This window comes from Gossypium arboreum, chromosome 11, assembly GCF_025698485.1.
Source record: "Gossypium arboreum isolate Shixiya-1 chromosome 11, ASM2569848v2, whole genome shotgun sequence".
Classification (NCBI taxonomy): domain Eukaryota; kingdom Viridiplantae; phylum Streptophyta; class Magnoliopsida; order Malvales; family Malvaceae; genus Gossypium; species Gossypium arboreum.
In genome coordinates this window covers 17,925,251-17,948,550 of record NC_069080.1, presented here as the reverse complement: position 1 = coordinate 17,948,550, position 23,300 = coordinate 17,925,251, and the positions used below count along the sequence as shown (strand labels likewise).

The following is a 23,300-nucleotide window of genomic DNA, read 5'->3' as shown; positions in this document are numbered from 1 at the left end:
ATACATTAGGTTCACATATAAAAAAGTAGATCATACATTAGTTTTGCAAATGAAAAAGTAGATCATACATTAGTTTTACATATAAAAAACTAGCATAGTTATATTACAATAATAATTCTAAGGAGCTTATGGTGGAGGTGGTGGATGGTATGGTTGGAAGGGGAATGAGGATGTTGCTACTAAGGATGAAAATGATGCAATCGGATTTTGTTCAGCATACTCACGTCGAAGCCACCAAACTCTAACATCTAGATCTAAGTTCAAAAACACTTCTCGTTTCACCGGTATTTGGAACATTTTGATGGCAAAATAGTATAGTTCATCTTTTTTTGGAATTTCATCTTCCAAATCACGCAAAGCATCCATTGCATTTGAAATAGAATATTCAGAGTGAGGAAAAATAATTTCATTCACTAACTTCCTTGGACTAGCCATACTCTCACACAATTTCTCAATACGAGCAGCTAATGAATTTCTTGATGATTTTCTACTTGAACTTGATTTTTTTCCTTTACCGTGTACAACCCCAAGTGTTTCCTTTCTTCGATTAGGAGTTTCATGAGAAGGGTTTGATGGTACCTTATTAGGAGGGATATCTTCATTCTCATTGCTATTTTCACTTGAATCACCAAATCCCTCATTAGGTGTATCATCTCTCATAGGAACCCCACTTGGAAAAACACCAGACGAAGGTGCCCATGCATTCTCTCCAGTGGCTACAATGCCACCAAACATTTGCCACATTAAATCATTCAATCGTGGTTCAATTCCTTTCTTCTTAAATCCTTTAAAATCAGGATTTTCCTACATAAAATGTTAAATGTTAAACGTTATACTCAGATTTCTATATTTGTAAATGATTAATTTCAATAAACTTTATGCATTAAAATAATGACAATGTTAACACTAACCTGTATTTTTTTAGCCCACCATTCTTCGGTGGCATCGACCGTCCTTTTAGATGGACACCATCCAATACCTGTAGAGTCGTTAAGCAACTCCCTCCATAACCTCTATTCCTTTTTTAATGTATCCCACTTATTTTTCAATTGAGGTTTTCCAGAATTTTTTTGTGTTTTTGCTTGAAAAAGAGCAACAACATTTTCCCATCCTTTTGAGTTTAGATGAGTTGTCGGTTTATTACCAGTATTGACTTCATTCACGCAAAGTTCACAAAATATCAATGTCAGCTCGTCATCCCAAACAGCTTTTGTTGCTAAGGTACTATCTCCCTCCACAAATTTTCGTGTCTTTACCATCTATTATTATTATTTTGAAATCAATAGGGCATTAAATAACACAAGAATAAGCATAAATCAGTATGTAAGCATAAATCAGTAATACAATAGGGCACTAGGCAGCAAAAATGAAATCAATATGTCCTACTTTGGACAGCATAAATCAGTAAATAAAACAGGGCATTAAATAACAAATAACTTGTGCAGATACATATGACTCCATCAAACAAGTGTAAGCATAAAGAATCTTCCAAAATGAGATACAATTCATGTGTCATGTGTGACAACCCTAAAGTGACCCTAGTCAGAAAGCGGTTTCGGGACCGCTAAACCGAGTCACCAAATTATTTGAATGTGATATTTATTGTCTAAAATATGTGAATATGAATGTGCGAAAATTTTTAAGCTTCGATTTAGTTAATTGCATGTGAATGGAGTACATAGGACTTATGTGAGAAAATTTAGAAATGTGCTAGGCAAATGTAAAGTGGCCTATTAGTGCATGTATGAAAAAGGGGGGACTTGCATGTCAATTTCCCCCCCCATCTAGTAGTGGCCGGCCATGAGCATGGGTGGACAAAATGTTATGGCTAAAAACATGTCATAAACATGTTAGGGTAGTGCATTATGTAAGGAGTAATAGAATAAAAAGCATGGGCAATAAAATATTAGTGTTAGTAGGATGAGAAACAAAAAAAAAAAAAAGGATGTGTGTGATTGTTCCCCCATTGCCGTGAGTTGAGGGAAAGAAGAAAAAAAAATGTCCATCATTTTTCACTTCTTTTGGCTGAAAGTTCTAAGGAAGAAGGAAAACAAGTTGTGTTCTTTGGTTCTTCTTGGCCGAATTGAGAGGAGGAAGAAAGGAGTGAAGCAATCGGTCATCTTAGGTCGATATTAAGGTAATGAAGTTGATACTAGTTCTTGAAATCCTAGTTGATTTTGAGTGAGATATAAAATTATTGTTGGTAAACCATGTTGAAATTGTGATTTTGGAATAAGTAAGGTTTTCGGCTATGGAGATTAATAAGGGTGATAGTTGTGTTTCATGCTAAATCTAGATGAACAATGGTGGTTTGCTTACATCTTGATGATTATGAGTTCCTTTCTTGGGTCTACCTTAGATCCATGAAGTATATTTTTATTTGGTGTTGTTGGAAGTATCGGCCATGGTATATCCATAAGTATGATTTATGCTTATTGCATGATAGGTAAGATTTGTGTTTTGGATATATGTTTATATTTGGTTATAACCAACTTGTGATTCGGCTCTTGCACATATATATATATATATATATATATATGTTTGCACATGATGTATTGGTATAACATATATACTATCTCAAGGTATATATATTTACATATGATGATGTTTCGGTTATGGAGTAAATGATAGATGCGTATTGAGTTACAATATGTAATGTATTAGTTAGTAAAATGTATGACATTTATGTGTGGTATTAAGTATATAATTGGCCTCAACATAGACATGCATATTCGGCCACATGAGATGGATTGGTGTGCATGTATTCGGTTAGAGGCAAGCATATTGATGCCTTATCTTGGCTTAGATAATCGGCTAAAAGAGAGTGTGGACTATTGTGTTGAGTTAGATTCATGATTTCGTACATATGTGACTTTAATGTCTAATGAATATATATGGGCTAAGTACCTTGAGTTCCTCTTTTTGATACTCAAATGATTAAATCGATTTATTTGTTAAATTAAGCTCAAGAGCAAAGGGGAACTAAATCCGATAAAGGGAAGGAAAAAGTGGTCGAATAGCCATCGAAATCGTTCGACAACATCCGAGGTAAGTTTTTGAGTAATAGAACTTAGATTATGATTTGATTAGATCATGTTTTAAGCAAATCAAAATCATGCTCTTTGTGTGTGGCTATTGAGCCGAAATTGCAAGTGTGATGAGTGTCTTGTGTTTGAGTTTTGCTAATGAAAATGAAATACGAATGTGTCATGATTTATTGTTAAATGTGCATGGTTATTCGAATGATGTCCGGGCTAAGTCCCGAAGGCTTTGTGCTAAGTGACTATATCCGGACTAAGATCCGAAGGCATTCGTGCGAGTTACTAATTCCGGACTAAGATCCTAAGGCATTCGTGCGAGTTACTAATTCCAGGCTAAGTCCGAAGGCATTGGTGCGAGTTACTAAATCCGGGTTAAGTCCCGAAGGCATTTGTGCGAGTTACTATAACCGGGCTATGTCCCGAAGGCATTTGAACGAGTAGCTATATCCGGTTAAATTCCAAAGGTACGTGATTCGGGAATGAATGATCTTGCTGTAAAAATTTCAGTTAATACGCTTGTAACATCCCAACCTTGAGGTATGTTTCGTATGTGCTTTGAATTAGTTGAGCCCTTACAAATAAGTATTCGCTCAGTTGATAAATGAGCTACCGGCCTTTGGATAAGTTGATATTTGTGTATGAATATAAGGGTTGGTAATGTGAAGTAAGTATGATATTGAGAATTTGTGCATATGAAATTATCTGTTTAGCTACAAAAATGCTATACTTTGGTTGTGTCTAAACTCATGACTCAAACTTACTAAGCATTAAATGCTTACTCCGTTTCTTTGATTCTCTGTTTTATAGATTTTGGTTCTTCAGCTATCGGACTCGAGATTTTTGAAGTCGAAGTCGCCCACACTATCAAAGCTCCTTTTGGTATATTTTTGGTTGAACTTTGAAATGGCATGTATAGGACTACCCTTTTGTTGTAGGTCATGTACCTTTCGGTTTTGTGTAAATTTGGATAGCCATGCGAAAATGGCTTAAGTATACTTTGGGCATGGTATTATAATCATTGTATGTTGTTCATTAAGAGGTATGGAAATGTTTGGGAATGATTAGCCATTGGGATGGTTAATCATGATCATATTTTGTGCTATTTATGTTAAAGGGCTAGTTGAATTATGGAAACTATGAAATAGGTAAAGCCTACCTTAAAGACAGATGCTGACAGCTGCAGTGACGTGGATGTGAAAAATCACTAAAAATATTAGGAATGGAATTAAATAGTGAATAAATTATGTAAACGAACCTTGATGAATCTATTTTCATAGGAAAGTAACGAAACGATCATATGAGCAGTATGTTAAGAGATATTTAAGTTTTCGTGAGACAGGGTCAGAACGGTTTCTGGATTCCCAGTTCCGACTTTGGAAATTCATTATAAATTAACCAGAGATAATTAGAAGTCATGCCATATATGTACAGATTCCTTTTCGAGTCTAGTTTCCGTAGAAACAAACGGCATCAGTATTTAAGCCCTGTACAGGGAGATATCCAAATCGTAATGCAGGAAGGTCAGTGTAGTCGCACCCTGTAACAGGGGAGACTTTAACTAATAAACTGTACTAATTGGCCCGACCAAAAATTCTAGAAAAAATTTTTTAGATGCATATATGAGTCTAGTTTCAGGGAAAAATCACAAAACTGATTTTCGAGTTGTGGAACTCAAGATATGGTTTTTAAGGTGACAGTGACACAGTTAGCCGGCTGTCTAGAAATTTTTAAAATGAACTGTACAAGTAAGTGGATTAAGCCCGTTAACCCCTCATGTCCGACTCCGGGGTGTTACATCATGTGTCATGTAGATATGAAAATAAAAAAAGAAGAAAGTACAAAAGCCATATTACCGACAGGAAAATTTCACTCAATAGAGCAAAGAACAAGCCATACCTCCAACTATAAATAGTGTTCCTGTTATCCAAAAGTTAGCATACATCCTGTTATTCATGTTTTTTCATGCCTATGGTCTTCAACTGTATGCATTCAATATTACTAATTAACTTTAGAGGCAGTAATTCACCAAAGATGCATTCTTACAATAATTCTGGCGATAGCAGAGTAGCTAAGAATTATATCAATGCCATGTAGGTGATCAATTACTTACAGTTCCAAACACAACACCGTCGAAGGCAGTATGATACTCAAAATTTGGAGTTGGAAACTCAGGAGTGGGATAAGCAAAAGTAAGAGGAAGCTCAGGGCAGCTCAAAATGATGTACCTACAACAGAAAAGTAACTCAAGCATTAAGATTACCAATCATATTTAAATTTATTTACGTTATGAACCGAAAAGGCTAACATGTTTAATTGAATTGTGGATGGTAATGAATTATATGTTAAGAGTTCATAGAGAATGATAAATGACAATTGTATTTCGGAGAAGCAAGGGTAAATGATATGAGTCTGAATCTAGTAATGGCTAAGTGTGATAGCCGAATGTGCTATGAATTAATATAAGTAAATGGTAACTTAAATATATTGTATCATGTAATGACCAAATGCATTATGAAATTGGATATTAGTCAATGCTATAAAGTGAATGAAATTACTATGTGTGATATTCAGGCTAAGAGCCTAGCAGGCTAGTTACCGTTGAAATGAATTCGGGTTAAATCTAGCAGGCTAAGTGCCGTTGAATTATTCCGAGCATGATATTAATGATATACCTACAAGGTAGTGATATACCTAAAGGTATGAAAACAATAGGAATGCAAACAACCTAGCATGCTCAATAATAATCTCAGTGGAGATATACCAAAATTTTCTAGTTCACTTAAATTTGTTCATACAGGGAATAGCTTACTTCAAAACAAAAATTAAATGAAAATTTGCTCAAATAATTTAAAAGAAATCAGAAATAAAGTAAATTATGCTAAATCAAAGCAAGATAGGATCATGAATTAGTAATGTCTATCACAGAACTCAGATCAAAAGAAATTATTAAGCTGAAACCTATAAAAAAACACTAAAGAGTTTTCCAAACTCAAATCAAACTCAGATCAAAAGACATTATTGAGCTGAAACCTATAAAAAAGCAGTAAAGAGTTTTCCGAACTCAGATCAAACTCAGATCAAAAGACATTATTGAACTGAAACCTATCAAAAAAGCACTAATATATACACAAGTATATATGTAGGTTCCATATTTCATATTCTCCATAGACTGGTAATATTCAGATACAAATAGTCATGGCATGGTTGAATCTAGATTTTTTTTTTTTAAATCAAACTTCATATAGCAAAAACTTACTTGGACTCTTTCTTCCAGGTAGTCGATACCTTGGTTGTTTCACAATGTTCTTCAAGGATTTATGATCACTCTTATTCATACGTTTAAGAGAAGGAAAACAAAACAAGATCAGTTTTAGACACATTGTACAGAAAATACTACTAGAGGAGCAGAACCACTAAGAAACATTCCATGATAGATAAAATTACCTGATTAACCATCTCCAGCTTGCGTTGCACACCTGCAATAATTAATGATAATTAGAAATCCACTATGTATGATCATCTAGGAAATAAACAACATAATAGACAAGGGTAAAAACTAGATCAAGCTCTCTATAACAAATATCATTAGTAAACTATTTAAACATTAGTACATATTCTACAATCTATCACATGTGATTGTGCCCATAGATGCATTTGACTTTAGAGAAAGATTGCCAGTGAGCCCTGCATTCGGTAGAACCCCAGAAAACCTCTTAGTTGATTGCTGCTCCAATTTTTGTCTCACCCCAACTACAAGCATGCAAATTAGAGATTAGCCATATAATAACCAAATAACAAAACCCCTCCAGAATAAAGGACAAAAATGGTTGTATATTAGAACAAACCAGGTGGAAGAGTTCTAGAAATAGGTGCTCTAGGACGTACAGAGGGTGGAACATAAAGGCAACTCTGCACATCATAAGGAAGCCTAATGGTAAAGCACTTGCTACAACATAAATGTCATTTGACCTCATAAACGAACAAATAGAAACATTATTAACACAAAAAAAAAACTACCTGAAAGAAAGGATGTTGAAGGGCCTCAGCAGCAGTTGGCCTTCTGCAAGGATCCAACGAACAGAGAGACTAATCTGGCCATGAATCTTCAGTTGGAGTGCCTACTACACTGCAAATTTTGTAAATTTCATCTGCTTCACTGAACACATAATAGTAATGAAGGGTTAGCATCAATCCTGTGACTAACCAGGAAAATATCTAATATTGCCACAAATTAGAAAAACATAATTGAATATCATCTAATAACTACAAAAATGCATGGTAATGTATGGTCTCGAGAAGAAACAGAGAATATGGGAATGAAAAGAAATTACTTACAGAGAGCATCAAGAAGAAACTTGTAACGCCCCCACGCCCGAAACCGTCACCGGAGTCAAGCTTGAGGTGTTACTAAACTTATCTTACCTTTTAAACAACTCTAAATCACTTATTTTAATTTTCGGAATAAACTGTTTTCTGCGTCATGGTTGCTTAAAAATTCATTTCTCGAGTTTCAGAACTCGAAATTAAGATCCGTAAATTTTTCCTGAAACTAGACTCATATATCTATCTATTAATTTTTTTCTAGAATTTTTTTTTTAGCCAATTAGTACAGTTTATTAGTTAAAGTTATCCCTGTTTCAGAATTCGACTACACTGGCCTCTACTTACTACGAACCACTTTTCTCTCTGTACAAAATTCATATGACTATACCGCTTGTTTCCATTAAAACTAGATTCAATAAGGATTCTAAACATATAAAGTACACCACCTAATTATTTTTGTAAAATTTATGGTGAATTTCTAAAGTTGGAACAGGGGATCCAGAAATCGCTCTGGCCCTATTTCACTAAAACCCAGATATCTTATAAAATACAAAACCTTTACCTGTTTTGATTATTCCATATGAAAATAGACACAATGAGCTTTAATTTCATATATTATTCACCATCAACCCATGTCTCTACAATTTCTTGTGATTTTTCAAAATCACATTATTTTCGATACTTGAATCTGTTTTTAAGTTACTTTCACATTTTTCATAGTTTTCATGTGATAGTTACTACTTAATCATACATACTATTAAACATGTATATCATTAGCCATTCTATTAGTTAATCACTAGAAAGTATTTACACATCATTCATTGATCATATCATATTAAAAGAAACCAAGTTCCTATACATGCCATACACAAAGCGAAGCGTTTAACTATACCAATGTGGTTTCTTCGATAGTGTGATCGGTCTCCGACGTTTCCTTCGATCCCGAGTGGCTTGATAAAAACTATAAGAAAAAAAAATAAAGAGAGTAAGCACTAGGCTTAGTAAGCTTACAAGCAAATAAATTACAACATTCAACATGTTGAATAAATATACATAATGTCACCTAGCCTCATAAACTTCCTTTACTTCTCATTTTCTACCTTCTTCTTTACTCACTTACCTTCTTTCTTACGACCTTTCACTATTCATAAATATAATCTACCTTCCCTTTTTGCTGATAATTCACTGTAATTTAACGTGTACAATGACCCGTTGAACCACTCGGAATACTAAGGATACTAGGGTCGTTCCTGTCTATCAATATCCTGCCAATGCCATGTCTTCAACATGGACTTACATGAATTATTCCTGTCTCCAATGCCATATATATATATATATATATATATATTATGGGCTTACATGGCTCATTCCTGTCTCCAAAGCCATATATCTGATATGGACTTACATGGCTCATTTTTGTCCTGTCCTGTCCTGTCAACCCCAATATCCTAACATTCCTAAGGTTCAAACGGGGCTTCCTGATGCTTTTTCTCATTACTTAGCCTTTAATTCAACTTTAAATATTCTCATAACATAAATATATAAATGCTGAAATTGACAATAATAATGTAAATAAAAGAATATTGCATTTATTTACTGTAAACTTACCTTGATACAAAATGTGACTAAACCTTACAATTTAGTCCTTTACTTTTCTTTTCCTCGTTCTTCTTTGGATTCTTGATCTATAATATAAAATATTTCTACTCATTAGCATTTATTTGATTTCTATTTCACTTCACAATTTATGCTGTTCAAATTTCGAAATTGCACTTTTACCCCAAAATTTCTGATTTTTTACAATTTAGTCCCTGCTCAATTCACCCATCAATTGAACTAATTTTTTTCTAAATTAACACTTTTATTTTATCATTATAAACTATTTCACAGCCTCTGATACTCTGAATTTCAACACCAACATCTAATTCACAATTTTGCTCACAATTAGGTCCTAAATACCATTTTCTATCAAAATGACTTAATAAAACAACCTTAATATGAAATTAGAACTTCAATTTCATAATAATTCATCATAAACTACCCTTACTCAGCCAGGGTAACTTCCAATTTCACCCACCAAATCAAAAACTAATGAATTAGATGATTGGACCTAATTGTAAAAGTCACAAAAACATAAAAATTACTAAGAAATAGTAAAAATTGAACTTACATGGTGCAAAAATATGAAAAACCAGCATAGGAGACCTGTTACGGCGTTTCTGGCTGAGAAAGATGAAGAAATGTCTAGATTTTCAATTACATCATTTTTTAACTATTTACTTTTATACTAATTCCAATTTTGTCCCTTGTTCACATTGTTTTCTTGCTTATTTCATACCCAAACCGTCCAGCCATTAACCTTTGGGTCTAATTGCTCTTTAAATCCATCTTTTAAATACTTAAGCTATTTACTCACAATTTAACAAATTTTGAGCTATTTTCGATTTAGTCCTTTTAATTAATTAGCTATCCAAACATCAAAATTTTCTAACGAAACTTTAATACTAACTCAATGACACTTCATAAATATTTATAAAAATATTTATAGCTCGATTTTCAAATTTGACGTCTCGATACCTCGTTTTTGACCCGTCTGACCTAATAAATTATTTTAATTCACTAATTTCACCATTTCACAAATTCTTCTAAATTCTTACTTGACTCATAAATATTAAGTTACTATCTTGTTCAATCTTATTTGTCCGATTTAGTGATCTCAAATCACCATTTTTGACACCATTGAAAATTAGGCCGTTACATTCTACCTCGGATTTGTGGTTTCGCAACCACTGTTCCATTTAGGCCCTATTTCGGGATGTTACAAAACTGAAAGACTTTGCACTTCATAGGCTTGTCGATTGTCGAAGGAGTTGAAGAGCTTTCACAGTTATCTGTCAATGAATTTGGTTGTTTTCTTCTCAAATCTGAAAACAAATAAGATTGGGGAAGAACTTAGGCCAAAATTTAAAGGATAAAATGGTAAAATGATATAAATAGAAGTATGAGCATTTTCCCAGTTGCCTTTAACTGCTGCTCTTTGCTTCAGTCCCGTTTCATTGTTGCAGTGAGATTGAATTTCTTTTTCACTGCACTGGACTGGTGAACCAAGCAGCAGACTAGTGAGGTTGAGTACCCCAACTGTACTTCACTAGTGAAAAAAGCTCATCCAAAGGCAGCCTAAGTCTATTTAAAATAAAATAAAATATGCCGTAAATATTTATATTTTTAAAAAATTAAATTTTATTTCTATATTTTTATTTTTTATTTCAATATTTATATTCAACTGTTATTCTTGTTAATTTTTTGTTAAAATCAAGTTCGTTACAATATTGTTTTTTAATTACATGGCTATCAAATAAGTATTTTTTATATTAAAATGTCGTAACAATAAATTTAACAATGTTAATAGTTGGACCTACATTTTGAATTTAAAAAGTAAATGGACTAAATTCCTAGAGATAAAATTATAAGGACTAAATTCTAAATTTTTGAAAAGTACATGGATTTATAACATATTGAAACCTAAAAAGACTTAACTCACAAATTAGTACTTAAGCTATATCATTTTTCTTAAGTTAGTATCTAAACTATTCTTTTATTACTCATTTTACACCAAAATATTATATCTATTAGAAAATTTTGGCTAATAATAAACTATCGCGTTATATAATTAAAAATAATAATTCTTTTATTTTCTTTTACATTAATTCTTTTCTCTCTCTATTTTTTCCTTTCTTCTTTTATAATATCTGACAATGCTAACAATGCTCGAAGTTCGCCCTTTCAAGGTCAAGATATTGGTGGTTATTTTTATTCAAATATGTCTGCTTGTTTGATCTGACGGGATTGAAAAAGTTATTTCATCGATCAAAATCAATGTTTTCATAAACAAATTGGCTATTTAGAGTGTGTGGGAATTGGTTGGGGTACCGATCCCAAGATAGGGTTAAACCAATTAATCCACAAATTGATACAAACCAATTGAACTAGTCTCTTTTTTTAAAATATTTTTTTTTTATTTTTATGAACCGGTTGAACCTAAAGTAGTTTAGATACCACATGATAAAAAAATTAGATACTAATTTGAAAAAATTAATATAATTTAAGTATTAATTTATGTGTTAAACTTTTTAAGAAAAACTTAATGATTTTGACTAACGAATAAGTTAATAAAATTATAAACTTAAAAAATAATAATTTAGAAATCATTTGTGAAAAAAAAATTTAAGTAGAAATTAAATAACCCAATCTATTTATACATAAATCATGATTGTTATCATTATTGTTGGTTGTAGGGGTAGAGTCGGGAATGATGTTCAAATGTAGGTTATGTTTTAAAGGTTCTCATTCATACTCTCTCAACGTTTTTGTGCAGAGTAGCTTATAATTTGACTACCGAACATTTTAGAAGGTGATTCATCCGGTGATGGATGGTATAGGATGCTGAAAATGGACTCTCTTATTCGGAATTCGGAATGTAATTGGTGGTACCATGCTTAATGGTGTTATTTCTTTATTCTTTCGTTTTATAGTTCTTGTAGTATGCTAGACAGCGGTGAGGTAAAATAAAAATAAAAAAATTGGAGGGATTCGGGGTTAAATTGTATCGTAAAATATAATTTTATTATTTTAATTATTTATATTTTTATAAATTTTAAATAATTAAATTAAATTTTATCATTTTAAGAAGGTAAAATATAATTTTATTATTACTAATTTAAAATTTTATAAATTATAAAAAATTCCTATTTTAGAAAGATCAAAACCTCTGCCAATTCCCCTAAATTCATTATTGATGTTAGATGATTTTGCATGCATGCAAACATGCATGGTACTATAAAGTAATTTGTTCATTAACTCAATGTGATGAAATTTAACAACAGTCGACATGTAAGATAATAACTATTTTAATCAAATTAATTTCATTAGCTACCACAATACTGATTTAGTTTGTTAGTTGTGTTTGATTCAACTATTGTCAAAAACTTACAATTTAAGCTAGTTAAATCATGTTACTCTTTTTCTTTTCTTCTGGCTCTATTTGTAGTAGAGGATTTGATTGAACTACTTGCAAAGAGATTTTCGTGCCAACCAAAAAGTGACCAAAAAAATTGATAGTTTTGGAAAGATAATAGATCTGATCATGGGTTAGGTCGGGTTAGGTTCGGGCCAATACAAAATTTTAAGTTTGTTTTTTAAGTTCGGGTTCAATCTGACTTGAAAATAGGCTTAAAATTTTGTTCAAACCTGACCATATTAAAAATGCTAAACTTGAGTCTGACTTAGCCCAATCATAAATAATTTTTTTTAGATTTTTTATATAAAAACAAATTAAAAAGATATAATACATCAAATATATTAAAATAGATGTTTTCCAATAAATAGAAAATACAAAATAAAATATAAGCACGTGATTCGGGCCTTGTCAAGCTAAAACAATTTTACTCGAGGCTCGACCTGTTTAAAAACGAGTTATCCAAGCCTATTTTTTAGACTTATACTTTTATCCAAACCTTCTCACTTTTTAAATAAACCTTTAAACCTAGACGATTAATTCGACTATGATCAAACTACTAGACAACATCATTAATGATATTTTATCAAAATTTTGGACTTTTTAGCACATTTTTTCTTTTATTAGCTTTCCCAAAATTGAATTTCTTGCTCGGAAGAATTCAATGGTAGGTTTAAAATGAAGGAAGATGGGTGTTATAAAAAAAGCAGAAAATTTTGGTGTAAGAAAAAAATGAAATGCTGACATGTGTGGCATAATATTATTGAATGGTACACTATCCTATGTGGTAGGGCAGTCTTTTGTTAATATATGTGATTTTTTTTTTTTTTACATTATAAGATTTTAGTTTAAATTTCTCGTACAGACATTGTTGTTAACAGGGGCGGAGCCAGGGGGGCTGGAGTTGGCCCCGGCCCCCCCTTAAATGTAAAATTATTATTTTAGCTCTTAAACTTTTTTAAAAATTTTAAATTAGTAAAGATAAAATTTAATTTAATCCTTTACTAATTATAAAGATATAAACTATAAAAAATTAAAATTTTATCCGCCTCCCTTAAAAAAAAATTCTGGCTTCTCCCCTAGTTGCTAATGCAGTAGAATATAAAATTGAGCGCGTTAAAACATAGTATACTTCTATTTATGGGTTAGGAGAGACTTTAAATAGTTAGAATTTATAAGTATTATGTTAAAAATAACAGATATTATGAGATTGTTCAAAAAGTTCTCTATTATAGTTAATTTTGAGATTTAATATTTTATTTTAACTTCTCACTTAATTTGATCCTATATTTTTATAATGTCATTAATTAATCTAAATAATTAATATCAGTAGCTTTTAATTAAAATTGATCTAATTTTATGTAATTTTAATGTCCTAAATGTCTTAGAGACTAAAACATATTTTAAGTTTGTCTTTTCCTTTTTTCTTTTTTAAGTTATAAAATAATGGTCAAATTTTCAATTTCAAGTCCTATACTAATGCTGAAATTTAGATTTTATCCATATATTTTAATATTGGCATAATTTGATTCCTTTACTTTTTATATATATATATATATATATATATATATATATATATATGAGAAATTATCAGGTTGGACTTTATTATTGAAACAAGGCCCAAGCCTACACTGCTGAGCCCAACCCGTTTTCAAATAAAAGGAAATAAATAAACTAAAAAATAAAACATATCCAAATTAATCTAAATAGTTAATATTGTTATTTATCTCAATTACAATGTTGATGTCATTTTTAAGAACACTATTTCAGCAAAAAATTACTTTTATCATGACGAGTTCAAATTACCATAAGCATTTTCAATGTTAATTTTTGTTACATTATTATCGAGTGAATTTTTTTATTTTTAAAATGTGTACCAATATATAGGACTTTAGACCATATTTTAAGCTTTAAAATTTTCTCTATCAAATAATTTTAAAATAAGTTGAGATTGAATCTAATTTTATTTTATTTTTTTCTTAAATTCATTTTTAATAATATTTTTAACAATTTGAAAATAGGTCGAGTTGGGTTTGGTCAATACAAAATGTTAGAAATGAGTCTAAAATTTCGTCCAAACTCAACCCAAATAGAAAAATGCTAAACCGAGTTAGGTTGCCCATATTTGTTTTTATATTATTTTTATATAAAATAAATTTTAAAATATAATACATATAATATACTAAATACATTAAAATAAATATTCTCTAACAAATTGAAAATACATTAAAAAGTCTTTATAATTTAATAACACTAAAATAGTTATAACTTAGCAAACAAATACTTCTAAAATAGTAGCAAAGTTAATAATAAAACAAGAGGTACAACGTCTAAATAATAACAATAATATAGCAACAAAACAACAGTAAACAATAAAGAAAAAATTTAGGCAAATTCGATCCAGGTCAAAAAATTATACCTAAGACTTAATCAATTTAAAAAGAGCCTTATCTTTTATCTAAACCTATTTTTTAAGCATAGTATAAATATATACCAATACAAATCTCTCACATTTTTAAGACAAACCTTTAAATTTAAACGGATTACCAGTAGGTTATCAAATTTAGGGGTAGACGACATAAGGGCAATCTCTCAATGCCGACAAGAGAAACGTCCGCAATATCCAAGCACAATAATATTTCTAAATTTCTATCAATAAGAGAGAACTATGATTCATCGTGCGGGTAAAGAAAATATATTTATATAAAATCATCATTAATAATGAACACTCAAAGTAATCTAAATATTTTTATTTAACTTTTCATCTATGTTAGAGGTTGTTTTATTGTAATTTAAGTTATTTAATTTTTAAAATTTATAAAACTATTGAAATGTATAAACATTTTATAATAAAATATACTTTATAAAATCTACTATCATAGAATTCATTCTTATTTGATTTTGAAGGTAAAAGTATTCGGAAAACTTTTATATTAGAAATTAAATTATATTTTTTACTCATAAAATAATAAATTAGTCTATTTATATTAGATTAAAGAATAAACATATCTTGTTAAAATTCTATTTAATTCTATTGCTAAAATTGGTTATTATATGCGGCACAAGGTACATGAAACACGTTACATGTAATTATTCACACCAGTTTTTAACAATAGATGGATGAAATTTTTAATAAAAATGAATAGTTTGCTCTTTGATCTAGCATACAGTACCTAATTTGCTCATTTTTTTAATAAAATAAACAATATGCAATTTGACTCCTAATTAGACTTGTTCATGGTTTGGGCTACCAGTCAAAGCTCAAAGGCCCATTCGAGTATTGGGAGGGTTTGGGTGAAAATATTAGACTCGAAAATGGGATTGGGCAAAAAATAAGCTCGTTTAAAATATGAGTTGACCAATTTTAAGTTTATAATACAGTTATATTATGTTATCTTTATATATATGTGTGATTTATAACACATTAAAGAAATAAACATATACTAAACATATAATATTACTCTAATGTAAATATTAAAATAATGTTAAGATAATTATATAAAAATTTCTAATAAATAAAACAATTAAATACTAAACTAAAATAATATAAATATTTTTAAAAAATAAAAAATAATATGAGTCAACTTAAGTAAATTTTTAAATTTGTATATTAAGCCAAACTGAATTTAATCATACATATAATATATTAACATCATATTTAAACACCACTCACCAATACTTTTACTCTTAATACATGAATCTCGTGACACATTTCCTTATTTGAGAGAATCGAAGTTTCTCGAGTTTTCAAAACAGAAGGAAAGAAAAAAAAAATGATAGTAGCATTTTGATGATTCTTTTATTTATAAACATTTTGTTGTTATTAATTTTAGGGATGTCGGCAGCCTCTTCAAGTGGAAGCAACCCATCTGCTCAAAGCTACAATAAATTTTTTTTTTTTTTAAAACATGCAACGAAACGACAAACAAAATATGGAATCCTAAACAATTGTGAGTGCATTATTACTATTGAATATATGTACTATAAATAAATTATATATATTTAATGACCATTTTATACATGAGAGTAAGTCAATATATAAACCATTATTGTTAGTGTAGTAGTTTTGTTGGCCATGTGAGGTGGGTTTGGCTTGCCCCATACATCATCGCAAGATTAAATCTAATTTTGGTGATTTTTTTTATTTAAAAAAAGTCAATAAATCATCATTGGAACATGTTACGTACAGTGAAAATGAAATGATTAAGTTTATATAACGGTAGTTAGAGTTCACAAAATAACAATGATGAAAAATCCACAAATATATCCTCCTCAGTTTCTTCAATGCCCCCACACCTCTAATCATCATTCCTTCATTCTGTAACATTTTATGCTCTTTATTTCCTTATTACCGAAGTCAAACCACTAATCTCTATTCCTTTTAAAAAATACAATTAAAATTTAATCTTAATTTATTAATTAATTAAGTTTTAAGTCAATTAATATTGATATTATTATCAATGAAAAAATAGATTCGAGTGCACAGAAATTTCGCTTGTGATTTAATCAAATTTACTAATTTTAATAATTTTTCTTTCTTTTCCTAAAATCAGGGTTTTTTACCTCAATATTATAAAAAAAAAAATTATACACCAAAATAGGTTGTCAGCCAGATTAATTACGAAAATGGTATACTTTTTGGGGTCGTGCCTACACAGCAGGCACAACCTATTATTTTATTATTAATTTTTTTGTTTTAAAAATTATTATTATATTATTTTAATATTTATATTAATATATGGATAAAAATCTGAGTTTTATACGGATAAAAATACAAACAGTCGAGCACATCGGTAGGCACGACTAGTCGTGCCTTACAGGCAAGCACAACACCCTGCACATTTCCCTTTTCTTTATTTGCATTTTACAAAAAATTGGTCTTATATCACTTTTGGTCCCTCTACTAGGCCTAAAATTAAAATTCAATCTTTATACTTAAATTTCTACAATAATATTTGGTCCTATTTTTAATAATTTTTTTTCCAAATAATTAATATTGTTAATTACTCTGTTAAAGTTTTTAACGTGTTTTTTTAAACAAAATATTAGTTTAACAAAACAATGATATGTTAAGCTGTAATAAGTTTTAAATAATAAAATTTCTAACAAAATGTATTCCAACTTAACATATCATTGTTTTGTTAAACTAATATTTTATTTAAAAAACACGTCAAAATTTTATCGAGTAATTAACAAAAATTTTAATACAATTTTGTTAGAAATTTTATTATTTAAAACTTATTCCAACTTAACATATCATTGTTTTGTTAAACTAAGTAAAAATTTTATAGAGTAATTAACAAAAATTTAATACAATTTTGTTTGAAATTTTATTATTTAAAACTTATTCTAACTTAACATATCATTGTTTTGTTAAACTAATTTTTTGTTTAAAAAAACACATCAAAAATTTTATCAGAGTAATTAACAATGTTAATTATTTGGAAAAAAATTATAAAAAAATAGAATCAAATATTATTGTAGATATTCAAGTATAAAGATTGAATTTTAATTTTAGGCCTAGTAGAGGGACCAAAAGTGATATAAGACCAATTTTTTGTAAAATGTAAAGAAAGAAAAGGAAAATGTGCAGGGTGTTGTGCCTACCTGTCAGGCACGACTAGTCGTGCCTACCTGACAGGCTTGACCCGTTTTGGGTATTTTTTATCCGTGTAAAACCCATATTTTTATCTATATATTAATATAAATATTAAAAATAATATAATAATAATTTTTTAAAACGAAAAAAGAAATTTAATAATAAAATAATAGGTTGTGCCTGTCAGGTAGGCACAACCCCAAAAAGTATACCATTTTCGTAATTAATCTGACAACTCATTTTGGTGTATAAATTTTTTTTTTATAATATTAGGGTAAAAAACCCCTAAAATCACCATCATCACGATTTCCCTTTATTCCACTTTTCTCTTTTCTTTTTTTCTTCTTCTTTTATCTCCAGACAAATAAATAAAGTTGTTTTTTTTTGGGGTCTAAATATCTTCTTTAATAAGCATCCTATAAAGTTTTCTGCTTGCAAAAGCACCATGAAAAAAAATCTAATGTGATTTTATTTTATTTTTTAAAATATGACAAAATTTCGTTATAAACAAAAGGTTACAATAAAAAAAAAAGAACATTAGTTTCGAGTCTTTGAACGAATCTAGATTTTTGTGATTCTTATACACATCCTAACAAATTCATGAAACCCTACACCCATATTAAATTATTAATTTATTTCTCGATTGCTAAAATTTTTCTTATTTTATTAATAATCAAATCCATTAAGTACATTTTACATTCTAAATATCATTATTATTATTATATATTCAAGTATTATATGTTTATATGAATTTAAAGAAATTTAGAATGGCGTGAAGTTAAAAATTTTTAAAGTATCGAAATTAAATTATATATTTTATGATAGTAAAAATTACGATTTTATTATTTTAATAATTTATATTTTTATAAAATTTTAAAGATTAAATTAAAATTTTATCTTTTGAGAGACCAAAGTGTAATTTTACTACTACTAATTTAAAATTTTATAAATGGTAAAGAATTACATTTATAAAATACATTTATCTCTATGGTTTTCAAGAATATTCATTTATTCTGTAAAAAAAAAAGTTATCTTGTCAAGTTTGAAGAAAATCTCTTAAACTCCCTTTAAAATAAATTTACTCAGCAATTTAAATAAAAATATAATTATACCCTTTTCATTAGTTTTTGATTTATGTATATTTAATTACAGAATAATTAAATTAAATTACCTAAATATATTTTACTTTTTCATTAAAAATTATATTTGATTTCAATTAAAATTAAGTATTTATATTTATATTTAATTTTTATATATTAATACAGAGATGAATTTACTATTTTTATGAAAAATTAATTAATTATCATTATTTATAATGTTTTATTAGAAAATAAATAAATTTAAAAGATAAAAACAATATATAGTTATTATTGATAAATGTTTTATCAAAATAAAATCTCATCTAACGAGGTATTGGCTTAATGACAATATTAAGGCCCTAGGAACTTTAATATCACTTTATGTGTACCATGTGTGAGAGTTCTTAGGTCATATTTATTCATATTTATATCTCACCAAATATAAGTATGGTATATAGGTTCGGATATATTTTAATTATCAATTTAATTGAAAAATACATTATACTTTAAACTATGATTATATTACAACATAATACTAATTAGATTTTTATTATTTTTAATTAAAAATATTGAATATAAATATTAAAGATAACAAAATTAAATAAATAAAACAATAATTAATTAATAAAAATAAAATTACGCTTTTATTTAAGTTTTATTTAAAAATAAACCGTTAAGCCTAGGGGCTTCAATACTTCTTTCTATTTATTATTAGGATAAACTACATTTAAGATCATTAAATTATTAGTGAATTTACATTTTGATCACTCAACTTCAAAATGTTACAAAACGGTCATTGAACTAACTAAACTATTCAAAAAAAATTATTCAAGTCATTGGGTTGTTAAGCTTTTTTCTTTTTTTAAAATTCAGCTAGCGAGCTACAAGCGATGATTCTATGATCAATATAATGGATCAATACCCATCGATGAGTATAAGAACATTCCTTAGATTCAAGTTGAGACGATCAGTGTTAGAAATTGGAGAAGAAAGCTGTTTGGATTAAGGTTCGCAGATGTGTGATATTTAAAATTGTTTTATAAAAAACTAAATTATAGAAAAGAAGAGAAAAGATTAAAACTTTCAATTCGTGCAAACGTTGCAAATAGAGAATGTCATACAATAATAAATTTAACAATTAAGTGATTTGAATAATTCAGTGACTATTTTATAATTTTTTGAAGTTGAATGAAGTTAAGTATAGTATCTTCCATATTTCTTTATAGGTTTGGCAAGTATTAATCACCCAAAAGGAAAGCATAGTTTATATGATAAAATTGATTGACATTGATAGCCTAAAGATTAGGGGATGCATGCTCTATTGACTTTTATAAATCTTTTAGCTTTTGTTAGGGAAAAGGGAAAACACACTTTCAAAAGCCTTTGGCAAATGGTAATTACTATGTTAATTATAGATTTAAAACTCTAAAAGAATGAGAAGAAAGTCTCTAACATTTTATTAATAGTTAAAGTATGTTTTACTCCCACTATTTTGATAAAATTCAAGATTTAATCTTTATAATTATTTTCTCTTATTTTTCAATTTTAAAATAATCATAACCCAATCATTATACTTGTTAATATTTCCAGTCAAAATGTATCAATATAGCATGTTAATTAGGCGATGTTTATATAACGTGGCATATTATTGACAGAAAATAAACGTGTCAAGTTAAAAATTTGATAAATAACAACGTTAATAACTAGATTATAATTTTTAATTGGAAAAATAATAGGAAGATTTAGAATTTTTATTTTCTTTGTATATGAAAAGTCATGTGAGAACTGAAGAAGATTTAACTTATAACATTATAAGACTAACGACTAATTCTTAAACTTCGCTAGTGCAAGCAGTACTAGCACAATTTGACCTTTGATTAATCAATGTTCGAATAACTGACACTGTAGGCTTAAAAAGTTCATTATAAGATGAAAAAAAGGAGATACTTTTAATTTGGTTTAATTATGACCTCAATCCCTTTACTCTTATTATATTTGAAATTTAGTTCATTTAGTTTTAATTATAGGAATGTAGCCTTGATAACGTTATTAATGAATTTCAGTTACATTTTAATATTCAAATGTCTAATTAATAATATATATTCAATTTCAATAGAAGCTAATTAACAGTGTTGTCAATTGAATTTTAATTTTCACATTAGATAAGTAGAGAGCTTGAATTCTTATAAATAGAAGTAGAGGGACCAAATTTCAAACGTCTAAAGAACACAAAGACCGGAAGCAAAATTAGACCCTTAAGATTTTATAGGCATTGCAGATTCCTTAAAAGTGGAAGGGTTTCTCTGTATCTATAATATTCGGGTAAAGTATAATTAATTTTATACATTCTCAAAAAGAAGAAGAAAAATATACGTTTTTTAAGTCTAAAGTTGAATCTTAAGATAAGCTGTAACCACAAGATAATGCATAGTTTAAAGGGATAAATTATTTATACATAAAAATTAATTTAAACTTTGATATATAATTTTTATTTAGTGTAGTTATAAATATAAAATTTTATTTTCGGTTTCTACGTACACATAAATTTTGATTTTAATTTAATTGTACACGTATATATAAATATTAGATCATGACACATCAACAACATTGATGAGAATCTTATGCAATAAAATTGTTAAAAATTGATATAAAAAGAACTGTGACTTTGGTTGAAATGATAAAACAATTTAATAAAAGTTATGGTGATTTGTGTTCAAATCTCACAAGTCTCATCGATTATATATATATTTCCTAGATTTATAATATTAAAAGACTTAAATACCCTCAAAATAATATTTGTTGTTTTGTGAGAGGAGACTTTTTTCTTTTGTAATTTTACAACTAAGTTGGGATCCGATTAAAGGGTAACACCAACTTAGTCAAAACTTAATAAATAATGTAGAAGATATACATCCGTTTATTTCATATTGGATGAATGATAATGGTGTTTGTGGTTTATGAATATTAAATTAAATCAAAGTTTTATTTATAAAAATACATAAAATAAAAATTATAATAATACTGCACATTAAACAAAAGTTGATATATAGTTTTAAAATTCATCTCGATTTTTAAATTAAAAAATAATCTATTAAGTATATACTTAAAATTGTAAAATTTTATACAAATATAAATACTGTTATGTATGAAATATAAATATAAAGTTCAAAATGTGTTGTTAGTTAAGTAAAATTTGAGATTTAATTATTACACTTTAAAACTAGAAATTAAATGTTTTTACTTTTTAAATATAAAATATTAGTTTAATAATTAATGCCGTTACTATTTTCCATTAAAATTACCACCTTGGCATATTTATTTTTTGTAAATTATAAGCAATATCATATGAGAATAGTTTAATTAATAAACTTTGATAAAATAATATTTTAAATAAAAAAAGTGAAAATATTTTTAAAATAGAGATTAAACCTTTAAAATCGTTAAAGTAGAAGGATTGAATTGATATTTTAACCAAATATAAATATACACACAAGGAGCAAAGATTGAATAGATACCATAGCCGGTGAGCCATGCATATATACCGATGACTTTTGTTAAAGGCAACAGCTCACATGATGGCATATATAAATTTATACTGACAATTTACCTTTTATAGATTAAATAAATAAAGTAAAAATAATAATTAAAGGTAAGGGCTTGTGAAGTTTTGTTATTTAGATCTCTCAATTTTTATTGAAATGAACTTAACAACTTCCTTAAATAACGACAATTATTTTAATAAATTTAATATTATTTTAACATGTGACATAATTTAATATATTATACAAATATTCAATCAGTTTAGTATTATTTTTTTTATCCAAGTTTTGTTTTTTCTTTTTTAAATTTAATTAGTGAGTTTTGATGAATTCGTAGAATGAAAATATTTTATACAAAATCGTGGTAAATTGAAAAGTTTACATATGGTCTTGCTCAATGCCATAACATATACTTCAGATGGTAGCAACATGCTTCCCCTCAAATATATGCCATAAATCACGAGATCGAGTTAGATTATGTATTTGCGTAAATTCTTTATTTTGTCATGATTCTACTTGTAAGACATTACGAAACACCTTCATCTACAAAAGTAAAGAGACAAAATATTGGATTAAGATTTCGACCTCTCAACAATTTTATTTTATTTTATAAATCTACTGGTATGATTTGACATGCAAAATTATTATATTTAAAATTAAGTTAAAATATGTCACTGGTCTCTACACTTTTCACAAATTTGAAAT

At 28.2% G+C, this 23,300-nt stretch overlaps 1 protein-coding gene and 1 long non-coding RNA gene across 2 annotated transcripts; both read right to left on the bottom strand.

Moving 5' to 3' along the window:
- Positions 1–126: 126 nt before the first annotated feature.
- Positions 127–1,259, bottom strand: LOC108471618 (L10-interacting MYB domain-containing protein-like). Its single transcript, XM_017773211.1, has 3 exons — positions 1,145–1,259; positions 912–979; positions 127–804 (listed from the first exon to the last, which is right to left on the bottom strand). Exons 1-3 carry the CDS (start codon positions 1,257–1,259, stop codon positions 127–129), a joined length of 861 nt encoding a protein of 286 aa, XP_017628700.1.
- Positions 1,260–4,902: 3,643 nt separating this feature from the next.
- Positions 4,903–6,520, bottom strand: LOC128283811 (uncharacterized). Its single transcript, XR_008274221.1, has 3 exons — positions 6,486–6,520; positions 6,298–6,367; positions 4,903–5,266 (listed from the first exon to the last, which is right to left on the bottom strand). It is a non-coding gene; the product is annotated as an uncharacterized LOC128283811 (long non-coding RNA).
- Positions 6,521–23,300: the final 16,780 nt, after the last annotated feature.